Here is a 13,236-nt window from a genome sequence, read left to right as displayed (position 1 = left end):
AAGATACAAATAATATGTAACAATAGCTAAGCAAAAATCTAAACCATACTTTCTAGACATACAAATCATAAGGGAAAAAGATAAAAATATGGCTCTTGGTAATCTAGATCAGGGCTGAGGAGCTTTTTTTTAAAGTTAATGTCTTATGCTTATTATTCACCCAGGTAGAAGAAACATTTTCATTAACCTTTGCCAAAACATTAGGTACTGTAAATACATATGCATTTGGGAGGGTGGCTTTTGGGGGGGTGTTTTTTTCTTCCAGTTTTCTTAAGATATAATTGACATACAGCACTGTATATGTTTTAAGGTATACAACATAATGGTTTGGCTTACGTACATCACAAACTGATCATCACGGTAAGTGCAGTGAACATCCATTATCTCATATAGATGCAACATTAAACAGATAGAAAATTTCTCCTTGTGATGAGAACCCATAGGACTTACTCCCTTAACAGCTTTCATATGTAACATGCAGCAGTGTTAACTATATTCATCATGGTGTAATACATTACCTCCCTAGTACTTATTTATCAGATAAATGGAAATTGTACCTGGTAACTGTTTTCATCCACTTTCCCCTCTCCCACCCCCCACCTCTGGTAACCACAAATCTGATCTTTTTTTTCTATGGATTTGTTTGTTGGTTTGTTTTTGAAGTATGATTGACCTAGAATGCTATGTTAGGTCCTGTTACACAACACACTGATTCAATATTTCTAGACCTTTTAAAATGATAACCACAGTAAGTCTAGTTATGATATGTCACCATACAAAGATACTACATAGTTACTAACTATATTCCCCACACTGTACATTTCATACTGGTTACTCATTTATTTTGCAACTGGAAGTTTGTACATTTTAATTTCCCTCACTATTTCTTTCCTCCCCTGACCCCTCCCTTCTGGAAACCACCTGTTTGTTCTCTGTATCTATGACTCTGTTTCTCTTTTGTTAAGTTTATTCATTTGTTTTTTTAGAATCCACATATAAGTGAAATCATACAGTATTTGACTTTCTCTGTCTGACTTACTTCACTTAGCATAATACCACCTAAGTAAATCCAGCCACATGGCAAATATCATTCTTTTCTGAGTAATATTCCATTATATATATGGAATATATACATACATATTGAACCATCCTTGCATCCTTGGGACAAATCCCACTTGATCATGGTGTATGATCCTTTCAATGTATTGCTGAATTTGGTTTGCTAATATTTTGTTGAGGATTTTTGCATCTATTGACATGCTCATCAGTGATATTGGCCTGTAATTTCCTTTTTTTGTGATATTTTTGTCTGATTTTGGTATCAGGGTAATGCTGGCTTTAGAGAATGATTTCAGAAGCATTCCTTCCTCTGCAATTTTTTGGAATAATTTGATAAGTATATGTGTTAACTCTTCTCTAAATGTTTGGTAGAATTCATCTGTGAAGCCATCTGGTCCTGGAATTTTGTTTGTTGGGAGTTTTTAAATTATTGATTCAATTTCAGTACTGGTAATTGGTCTGTTCATATTTTCTACTTCTTCCTGCTACAGTCTTGGGAGATTGTACCTTTCTAAGAATTTGTCCATTTCTTCTAGATTTCCATCTTATTGGCATATAACTGTTTGTAGTGCTCTCTTGTGATCCTCTGTATTTTGGTGATTTCAGTTGTAACTTCTTTTTCATCTGATTTTATTGATTTGGGCCCTCTCTTTTTCTTGGTGAGTTGGGCTGAAGGTTTATCAATTTTGTTTATTTTTTCAAAGAACCAGCTCTTAGTTTCATTTATCTATTCTATTGTTTTTTAGTCTCTCTTTCACTTATTTCTGCTCTGATATTTATGATTTCTTCCTTTCTATTAACTAAAGGTTTTGTTTGTTCTTTTTTTTCTAGCTCCTTTAGGTGTAAGGTTGGATTGTTTGTTTGAGATTTGTCTGGAGAGCATTTTTTAAAATCAAGGCTAATCGCACATAGGAACAATGCAAAAATTCATACATCAAAAGCAAGAAACAAATTAATTTAGAGAAAAACATCAACAATGCTTAAAATTAGGAACAGAATGAAATATTCTATTCAATATTACTATGACATTTAAAAAATTTTTTCTATTCACCTAAAGTAGAAGCTGACAAAAAGAGGTTACTTGGATATATGTCAAGATCCTAGGGTTTTAAATTTTTATATTTTTCTGTAAACTTAATAAATGGAAGAAAGTAAAAAATTATCATAATTTGTTATGAAAAGCATGTTAACACCCACTTAAAATTTATTAGCATTAATGGTCCCAGTATTTTCTCATTTGACATCGTTTGTTAGTAGAAAAACTTTTGTCTTTCTGCTCTAAAAAGTATATAAGCTCACAACTTATGTTATATAACAAAACAAAGAGTCTACACAGATAAGAAAAATCTGTATTTTGCGATATTTTGGACATTGGTTATAAGTATTATTAAGGCCATGTTGTGTTTTTCCTAATTATAGACATCAACAGAACCATCCCATGGCACAGATGAAATTAAGTTTAGAGCTAGATTTAGTCTTTGAGTTTGCTATTTCTCACCCCTGCTCATCCCAGAAGAATATCAGAAGAATACACAAGAAGTCCAACATGTAATGTGACCCTAAGACATGGTAATTAAAACTTGAAGAATCCAAATATGACCATCCTTTTCATCTTTTTTCTACACACTCTCTAATAGAGGTGCCAATGAAATTGGTAAAACAGAACGGAGAAAGAGAAGCAAGCACTTTGTTCCTTCCGCACTTAATCAATAAGACTTGACTATAATATTAGTTGGGTTGTTTTTTTTCTTTTTTTCTTTTAGGGAAAATCAAAGTAATCTATTCTGACAATGTAGAAAAGGTCATATTTTCAAGTACATTGCTATTAAAGGTTCACAATACTTACCCATATAGAAAAAGAGGTGCCTTATCTTTATGATATTCCAAGAAAGTTAATAAGTTTTTAAACTTCATAAGCCAACTTCTAGCTCTTACATAAGTTGAAACATCATAAATACTCATGAATCTAAAAGAGAAAAATATACATACATGTTATAATGAAAAGCAAGTGCTATACCTTTGGGTAATATAAAACAGAAAGCTATACTAAACATAAATGTAATATGGGTTTATTAAATATGCCTCTGTATTCATCCACCTACCCACCCATGGTCACGGAACAGAAACATTTTTAGTGGGAGACTCCTGCTGCCCATGTTCCTGGAACTATCCGTGACCTGAGGTAGAACATAATTAAAACTTAAGAATCCAACTCTTTGGGGTTCAGAATCAAGCTTCCTTTTGTCATGTCTTGCCTAGCCCAAGATTCTCCAAGGCCCTGAAGTCCCTGTCCTTCCTAAACTTTATTTAGGAATTGATGCTACATCTCCCAGATATATTACCAGGCTGCTGAAATGTTATCTATCATCCAGACAGAATCTCCTATCCTGCCCCACAGGTTTGTCTTAGATCATCCATTATCTAATGTTTCAGGACTGTAATCAGATATCAATATATCTCTAAGATACTGAGCCTTTCCCATCATATTTAATTGTATCTATCAGTTCCATGGGTTGGATCAATTCCTCCAGATCCTATGATCCTATTCCACCCCAGAAAGCAGTTTAATGGCAGGCTCCAGGCCTCCTTACTTCCTCTATGCAGTAATTTAGTAAATATGATATAAAGACAAAATAATTATCATCATAATTAAAACTATATGGGTTCTTTTTCATGGCTCCCCTTGTCTCTCATATAATTGCTCTGTAGTCAAATCTTCCTCCAGAAATTCCCAGTGTCATCAAAGTTATGAATTTTCAGGGAGAAAAGTATAAACAAGGAAAATAGGAAGTAAAATAGAAAAGTAAAGTAAAGTAAAATAGGAAGTAGATGGATGGATGGATGGATGAATGGACAGATAGATAAGATAAAAAGATTGATCAATCTGGACACTGAACTCTCAGTTTGTTCATTCTCTATCACATACCCATTCAATTTTGGAAATATCAATTAAAGAAGTATTATACTTACTTTCCTTGGATGTGGCAATAGCTTTTGGTTGCACCAATTAATGTCCGGGCTGCCTCTACACTGAGGACTCCGTCATTACACTGTTTTTCAAAGCTACTCTAAACATACAATTTTAAATAAAAATTACAAAGGACCAAAACATTATTGTAATGTACTCTGTTTGACCTTTACATACCCCTCACTATTATTATTGAACTCAATATATGAAAATATACTATTCAAAAACTTCTAGAGCAAGAAATAAATTTCATTCAATTTAAATATTTACAGAATATTGCATTTTTGCAAAGTACTCTCTTGGATGTTATAAAAGATACAAAGACTTCTGGCTTCAGGAAACTCGAAATCTATACAACTCAAAGAGTTTACTTCAGATGTTCAACATCACTAATTATTAGAGAAATGCAAATCTAAACCACAATGAAGCATCCCCTCATACTGGTCAGAATGGCTATCATCAAAAAGGCTACAAATAATAAATGCTGGAAAGAGTGTGGAGAAAACAGAACCCTTGTACACTGTTGGTAGGAAATGTAAACTGGTGCATCCACTAGGGAGAACAGTATGAGGTTCCTTAAAAAACTAAAAATAGAGCTACCATATGATCTAGCAATCCTACTTCTGGGTATATATCCAAAAAAAAAAAAAAAACCCTAAAACTCTAATTCAAAAAGATACATGCACCTCAACGTTCATAGCAGCACCATTTACAATAGCCAAGACATAGAAACAACCCAAGTGCACATAACAGAAAATTGGCTTAAGAAGATGTGGCATATATATATATATATATATATATATATATATATATGAATATTACTCAGCCATAAAAAAGAATGAAATATGCCATTTGCAGCAACATGAATGGACCTAGAGATTACCATACTAAGTGAAGTAAGTCAGACAAAGACAAATATTATATCACTTATATGTGGAATCTAAAAAATAATACAAATGATTCTATACACAAAATGGAAACAGACTCACAGACACAGAAAACAAACTTATGGTTACCAAAAAGGAAAGGTGGGGAGGACAAATTAGGGGTATGGGATTAACAGATACAAACTACTATACATAAAATATATGCAATAAGGATTTACTGTATAGCAAAGGGAATTATAGTTAATATCTTATAATAACCTACAATGGAATATAACCTGAAAAAAAAAACTGAATAACTATGCTGTATGCCTGAAACTAACACAATTCTGTAAATCAAATATATTTCAATTTTTTTAGAAAAGATAACATGAAGTGGGTCATTACATGGGATTGTTGGTTTAAAAAGTAAATGTGGTAGGTCATTATAACAATGGTCCCAATGTAGCATGCCTTTCCCATGCCTCTTTGTAACTAATACTGCTGCTCCTTCCTTCAAAGGTGGGGTCTTCCTCACTCATTGAATCTGGGCTAGCTTTGTGATTTACTTTAACTAATAGAACGGGGGTAAAAGTGATGTTATTCAACTTCCAGAGCCTAGGAGATACAGCGGGCTTTGTAGCTTGTCCTCTCACCCTGTTGGAACTCAGAGACCACCATGTAGTAAAGAAGCCCAGTTCACTCTACTGGAAGATAGGAAGCCATGTGGAGGAGAACCAAAGTGCCCTGAAAGACAACCAGAGTCAACTGCCAAATCTGTGAGTGAGGACATGCTGGACCCTCCAATCCCAGTTGAGCTAAGATGGTGGCAGACATATGAGTGGTCCCAGGCAAGACCGACAACAGAATCATCCAGGCTGCCAACCCACAGAACTGTGAGAAATACCAAATCATTGTTGTTTTCAGCCACTAAGGTTTGTAATACAGCAAAGGCTAACCAAAACAGAAATCAGTGCCAATTGTGCAGAGCTTCCATAACAAAAAGCTAAAGAATGTATCATTAGCTTTGTGACTAGGTGGTGAGCAGAGGCTAGAAGGGCAATGAGGAGGCTGTTAGTGGAAGCTGGAAGAGCAGTGAGAAAACTGATGTAGAAGGCTGGAGGGAGGCAGCTGTGCTATGAAGAGACAGCACAATTGGCAATACTGTCACCTAAGGCACACTTGGAAAGTAGAGGGTGTACCTAACGAATTTATGAATCTGGCTCCTAATATTCTAGAAATATTAAAGTGTCAACCTTTTTAGCTGCATATGATAAGGCGTGGGAAGAGAGAGATAAACCGAAGGGCAACAGTTCAATCTGCAAGCAGGTATTACAGAAAATAGAAAGAGGCCAGGATTTGCCAGGTTGAAAACCAAACCTACTTCTCATCTGCAAGTCTCTCCAGGTGGCAAAAGATCTGGGAGTAAAAATCAAATCTAGAGTTCTGCCAGTAAAATATGGCCTCAGGCTCAAGATCAAATCAAGGGTGTGGCTCAAAACCCTTGGATAAGACCACTGAAAGGTTAAAGGTGGTCCTTAGTCTACCCTCTCAAGCAGACTAAAGGCTTTCTCAGACTCATATTGTCTGACATGTGGCCTGTATGAAAAGGAATTACAGAGTAGAGTGGACTACAATGAGGCTCATTGAAAACACATGAGTTTTTAAGGAAACTGTATCAGATTGGACTAAAAAAGACAGTAAGAGTTCTAAATAAGTAAGAATTTCCATTTCTACTGGCAGAAATCAGTCTGAGAAGGTTACTCAGACACAAACATGGATTATTTCCTATGAAAATATAGAAAATGGGGAGAACTGGGACATATGCCCATCTGGATTTCAGAATTGCCAAGGACCAGTGATTAATCAGTGCTTCCTGTTCTTCCCCTTCTTGAACAGAGGTGTCTATTGATCACCACTAAATGTTGTGGGTGGAGGTGGGGGAGACAGATAACTTCTCTTTTTAGTCCACAGGTCTCTGGATCAAGAGGAATCATACTTAAGGAGATACAACCAAGAAGCCTCAGCAGACCTAGACTAAATGCACATCATGAGATACTGGACTTTGAATCTGATACCATAATAGGATGAAGTCTTGCCAGGGTTCGGGGCGGGCGTGCAGTGTCTTAGAAAAAGATGAGTGTGTTTTGCTTCATAGGAGGGGTAACAATATTTGTGCCCAGTGAGTGGAACGTGGTACATTAAATATGGTCACAAATTCTTTGAATCTCTTACCATCACAAGGTTGAATCTACTGTCCCAAGCCTCAAATTAAAGTGGCTCCATTCCCAGGTCTAGTAGTAGGGTACTGACTCTCGGCTGTATGCCTCAGGTTACTTCTATGTGGCCTCTCATTCTTCAGAGGCTAGGCCAGCTTCCTCACATGACAATCTCAGGGTGGTATTCAAAGTGGGAGAAGGGGGAAATTGCAAATCTCCTCAAGGCCTAGGCTCCAGTACATGCCCAAAGTCCTTTTGCTACATTGTACTGGTCAAAACAAGTCACAAGAATGTCCAAATTTAATGGTGGGGAGGGATATAGGCACCACCTCTTAATAGGAGGTCTTACAAAGAATTTGTGACCATATTTTACCTCTCTGGGTAAGAGTCTTTCAAATTCTGAGAACATTTTAAATTAAGTATAGAAATGTTTTTTAAATGAAAATACAGTGTTAATATTTTTGTATTAAGAAGAAATATGTTCTTCAACAGAAAAAATAAAAGGAGGAATTTATAGATTAAAAGAGACAAAGTACATATTCATTCATTGCAATATGTGATTTTACAGAAATGCAATTTAAAAATATAAACTGTGAAAATACGCATTGATCACATTTATGAGATAATTGGAAATTTGATCATTGACCCAATATTTGATGTTATTAAGGAATTATTAATTTTTAGGTGCAATATTAGTATTTTACTATGTTTTTAAAAAGACCAAATTTAAAAATTTTTAAAAGACTAAATTTTAAAAATTTAGAGATGCATACTGAAATATTTGCAGATGAAATTATATAATGTCTGGGATTTGTTTCTAAATAATATGGAAGATGGAGGAGTGAATGAGGGTGCAGATGGGGCACAGTTGGTCATGTGTGGATGGTTTTTAAGGCTGAGTGATCGGTACTTGGGAGTTCATTACACTATTTTATCTACCTTTGTATATTTTAGAAATTCTTCATAATAAGTTCTAAAATGAAAGTAAAAAAGAAGGATTCTGGACATAACGGGTATTTTATATACTTGTAAAATTGAATAAAATTTGTATTATTAAAATAAAACCCCAATTTTAAATGTGCAATTTGATAAGTTGATTTAAACTTGATTTTACCTAGTAATCTTCCTACATTTATAACATTTAAATATTAAATTGTAAATATTTTAAGAGAATTTTGCTTCATTAGATTTATTTTAACTCATTAGATTTACAAGAGTTAAATAAGCACTTGAGAGAATATTGTATAAGAGGAACTCAAATATGTTAAATTTATAAAAGCAGTTTCAAATATTTGAAGATGTTAATTAGTACGTAAATGGCACCAAACATTATTCAAAGACTCCCCAAAAGTGAACTGCTAAAAATTAGCTAAACCTAGAAATAATAACATAATAATAATATTAATAACATAATAATAACATTTGTGACTTGAATTTAAATCCTAAGAGATTTCTTCTTTTATTTTTTAACTTTCATAAATCAAACATAAATTTTAACAACCAATCAAAAGATGAAAAAAAATCTTCTAGTCACCTGAAAACCATATGTAAGAATTAAAAGCATCGCAAGAATAATAAATAAATAAAAAGCAGATTATGTGAAGGGTACCAACCATTTGTATTATAGCTACATGCAATCTGGCCTCTTCTATTAAAACTTCATCTGTTGGGGACTCCTCCTTCACTTTTTTATCACATGAAACATGAGGAAACTGAACAGTATCAGACTAAGTTTAAAAACACAGAGATAAAGTTACAAATAAGTAAAAATGATTAGGAGCTGTCAAATACTTCGCTCAACCAAGATTCCAATAAATCAAATCAGAATCGCTAAAATGAAGGGGTGTATAAGTGAAAAATGTTCTCCATATTAGAAATGTTGCTTTCAATTGTGGCGAAGTAACTATTCATTTGGGGAGATTTAGAAGCCAAATTCTTCCCCAAGCTAGTTGTATGCTTGACTGCTCTCTGGAGCAGCCTATGTTTTCTGCTTTTGATAGTACTTATACAGGGAGAGATCTCTCACTTCCTCAACCAGTTGGAAACATCACCCTGGCAGAAGCCATTCATAGTTACTCAATCAGCCAGTTTGTAAAAACACCAGTTCTCCTGTATTTGGCAAATAAGGCTAGATCACCAACACCTTCTCTTTAGAGACAGAATTCAAACTATTTTTGCCAATATAGCAAAGCTAGTAAATGTATCTCCCTTCAGTATCCTGACATATAACTAGCAGAATCAAGTTTTTTTTATAATAAACTAAAGAAAAAGGCAGGCCAGAAAGGGAAAGGACTATTTTTTGCCAGGTATCAACTCACAGGAATGATGTATTCAATCTTTGTTTTTTCTTCTACTAAGGTCCAGTTAACATTTGTCAAAACTTTTTCTGTTTTAAATAAAGTTATTCTGTTCTGTATTATCTCCTGGATGTGCTTAATGGCATTTTGCATGGCCATTTGTCTTGGAAGGGAGATGGCACACAAACCTGTGACAAAGAAAAGGAAGGGCCTTAATAAAATACAGTGAAGATTGCACAGGGAAGCGAAATGTTGCATAATGTAGTGAAATCTTGGCATCACTTGCATAGCCAAACCAGAGTGCTTAGAGCAAGGACAACTATTAGTCCAAAATTTTCCAGAAAATTACCCAACTATCCATTTCCTTCTGGCTGTACAGCTCAACTTTTTCTGACTCAAGTGCTAAAGAATGTCTTCTTAGTTTCTTTTTTTTCCCTATAGCTAGAAACATGACTATTTAAAGGCATCCAATCAGTATTTCTCCAAGTATGGAAAGCTACCTGTGTCTACAGGTAAAGGAGCTGCCTATTAAATTATGCAAATTCCTGAGCTTTACTCCATGTCTGGAGAATCAGAGTGGCCTGGGAATTTGCATTTTAACAACTTCTCCAACTGATTCTTATACATAATAAAATTTAATGGCCACTGCAATAGAGATCCCTCAAATTTAACATCTCTGTTTCCTGGCCAGCAAATCTACATGTCCAAAACTTGTAGCAGTTTGTATCATCTTGAAGTATCAATTTGAAGTTTTAGATATGAGGCTTGCTTACCAAAAAGAATTTAATTAGTGAGTGAGCTTAGCCTACTCATTCAGAATTCCATCTCAATAAAACTGTTCTCAATAAACAACAAGGTTCTACTGTATAGCACAGGGAAATATATTCAATATCCTGTGATAAACCATAATGGAATAGAAGATAAAAAAAGAATGTATACATATGTATAATGAATCACTGCTGTACAGCAGAAACTAACAAAACATTGTAAATCAACTACACGTCAATTAAATAGATAAATAAATAAATAATAAAACTGTTCTCTCTTCATAATTGCATATGAGATGTCTCATAAAGAGTTTTAAATGTTCTAAATGTTTCAGTTTAACTTTATTGCATTCTCTACAGGACACTGTGGTGGCTGTATTTCAATTTTCAGGGATTCAAAAAGGTTTGTAATCATATCCCTCTCAGTTCTCTATGGTCCAGAGCAAAGATGCATCTGACTGCCATGCTAAAGAGTTAGAACGTGTCAGCTTTGGATTTAAAATTTCCATGGCTGAGAGCACACAAGGAGAAAGTTTATTCATTTGCCTAATTACATCCCACCCATTAGGATGGAGCAACGGCCACTTTCCAGTTGCTCTGGGGAAACATGGGTATAAGTGGACCACTTGATGGCACCAGTACATTTGAACAAACTCCTGTGTTTAAGATGATCCTGGAAGAATATGAGGATGGATCTCTCTCTCTCTCTCTCTCTTTTTTTTAAATATTATTGAAGTAGTGTTCATTTCCAATGTTGTGTTTAATTTCTGCAGTACACCAAAGTGAATCAGTGATATATATATATCTATATATATAGATATATATGTGTGTGTATATATATATATATGTGTGTGTATATATACACACACACACACACACACACACACACACACACACATATATATATATATATATATATATATATATATATATATATATATTCTTCATATTCTTTTCCATTATGGTTTATCACAGGATACTGAATATAGCTCCCTGTGCTATACAGTAGGACCTTGTTGTTTATCCATCCTATATGTAATGGATTGCATCTGCTAATCCCAAACTCCCAGTTCTCTCCCCTACTCCCTTCCCCCTTGGCAAACACAAGTCTGTTCTCTGTATCTGTCAATCTGTTTTTGTTTTGTAGATATGTCCATTTGTGTCATATTTTAGGTTCCACATATAAGTGATATCATATGGAATTTGTCTTTCTCCTTCTGACTTACTTCGCTTAGTATGATAATCTCTAGGTCCAGAGGATGAATCTCTTAAAAGCATTAGACCAGATGGAAGAAGTTGGTCTGAAACTCTTCCTGATAAAACTCAATTTTGTCAATTACCCGTTAACATGCGAGTGTTTCTAGAAAGGATGAGCATTGATTCTGAGGATAAAGTACTTGCCATACGTGTTTGTTTCACAGTGAAAATTCTGAGGTTCAGTTAATACAATAAAAAAAAATTGTACGGGAAGAAAAGGAGAAGAAAAAATATTTCCATGATAGTAAAACCTCTTGCTCTTGTCTTTAACTATCAGAGTAAGAGCAATCTCAAGAAAGCAAGCATGGGAGAAATACAGCTGTTTTATCACAAGCAAAGAGAGCAGAGTGGGTCTGGATCCCTGAAAGCCAAAGAAAACTGGTGGGAAGGGAGGTGTGAGCAAACCTTCACGGATCGAGTTAACTTTACTCATGCTCCAGTGTAGGCTTTTGCTGATTCAAGCTCTACTTTCCACTGCAAACAAGAGCAAACACATAACGTGGGGAGAAGGAGAGCTGCCAAAAATCTGCCCCATTTACTAGTCCTATTCGCATATTGGGGCCATGGACTTGGAGGTAAGCTTCCACAGGAAGTTCTGCAATAGTGTGGATGGGGCACGGTTTCAGGAGTGGGCAGAACTGTGAAAAGACACAAGCAGAGGGGCTAAATTCACCAGGCTACTTCCCTGTTTATAAGAACTCTCCTTCAACATTACCCTTCCTTTACCTCTCACCAGTTCCACGCTTTCCAAGAAACCTTCTGATTACTAATGAGATTTATCAAGGAAATTGGTATTTAGAGGTGAATACCCTGAATAATGATCACAATTATTTCTGACATAGAAAGAAATCATCCTCATTATAAATTAATAAATTGATTTTCCGCTGCATCTGTATTCTCCTGTGAGTGCAATATATGTAAATTTCCAGCCTTTTGATTAATTCTAGATACCCTGACAAAATCATGTCTCTGCACCAGCAAAGCTGAGGACCAGGCCACAGGACACTGGAGGATACTAAGGCCCTACTCTAAAACTTTGTGTAATCCCACCCTGCCCTTTCTCTCCCCCTTGACTCCACTGCCACTGATTATCTTACCCTGATTTCTCTACTGATCATCGGTCTATTTGTGATTTTATTATATTTATGTATTTTAATATCAACAGCTTCAATTTTTTCTAGAAATAGGCAACTGTGGCAGAGCCTGCTGACTGCTCCCAATATTCATTCTCCCCTTCTTCCTTTAACAATAGAATCTCTGAGTTTTGGCTAAGCACATGGCCAGTCAGTTAAGATAATATTCCCCAGCTTCCTTTGGCCATGTGTACCCATGTGACTAAGTTCTGGCCAATGGACTGTGAGTGGTAATGATATGTACAACTTCCGGATTGTGCCCTTAATAAGGAAGCTGCTTACGCTCCATTAACACCATCACCACCACCATCACACCCACCCTATCCTCCCTTTCTAGTTGATTGGACTGAAGATACAGTGGCAGTGAGCCAGCATCTACCCTGCAGACAAAAGCAACACCCCGGGAAGCCGAGGAGCAACAAAAGAGAAGGATCTGAGATCTCTGGACAACCTTGTGGAACAGAACCATCCCACTTTTCTGGACTTTCTGGTGGAGGGGAAAAAAACAAACAAAAAAACTTTGTCTTGTTTAAGCCACTGTTAATGTGGTTTCTGTTAAACGGGCTGAATCAATATCCCAATTCATACATTATCTATAAATAGGGAGTGAATGAAAATGAGTGATTTCATAATCAATTCCTTGAGCCCCATAAGAAATGTCTCCACCACCCCC

The 13,236-nt window shown here is 35.4% G+C and overlaps 1 protein-coding gene across 1 annotated transcript in view; it reads right to left on the bottom strand.

Moving 5' to 3' along the window:
* The window catches only part of SLC9C2 (solute carrier family 9 member C2 (putative)), a 95,185-nt gene that overhangs the window by 54,556 nt on the left and 27,393 nt on the right, over window positions 1-13,236 (bottom strand). Inside the window, exons 11-14 of the mRNA XM_060078601.1 lie at window positions 9,428-9,594; window positions 8,723-8,821; window positions 4,030-4,127; window positions 2,906-3,025 (exon numbers count right to left, since the gene is read on the bottom strand). Of these exons, the coding sequence (XP_059934584.1) occupies window positions 2,906-3,025; window positions 4,030-4,127; window positions 8,723-8,821; window positions 9,428-9,594 (484 nt within the window). The remainder of the gene's footprint in view (window positions 1-2,905; window positions 3,026-4,029; window positions 4,128-8,722; window positions 8,822-9,427; window positions 9,595-13,236) is intronic.

Source organism: Mesoplodon densirostris, chromosome 2 (assembly GCF_025265405.1).
Source record: "Mesoplodon densirostris isolate mMesDen1 chromosome 2, mMesDen1 primary haplotype, whole genome shotgun sequence".
Taxonomy (NCBI): Eukaryota; Metazoa; Chordata; class Mammalia; order Artiodactyla; family Ziphiidae; genus Mesoplodon; species Mesoplodon densirostris.
The sequence above is the reverse complement of the archived record's forward strand: the minus strand, read 5'-3'. Positions and strand labels throughout refer to the sequence as shown.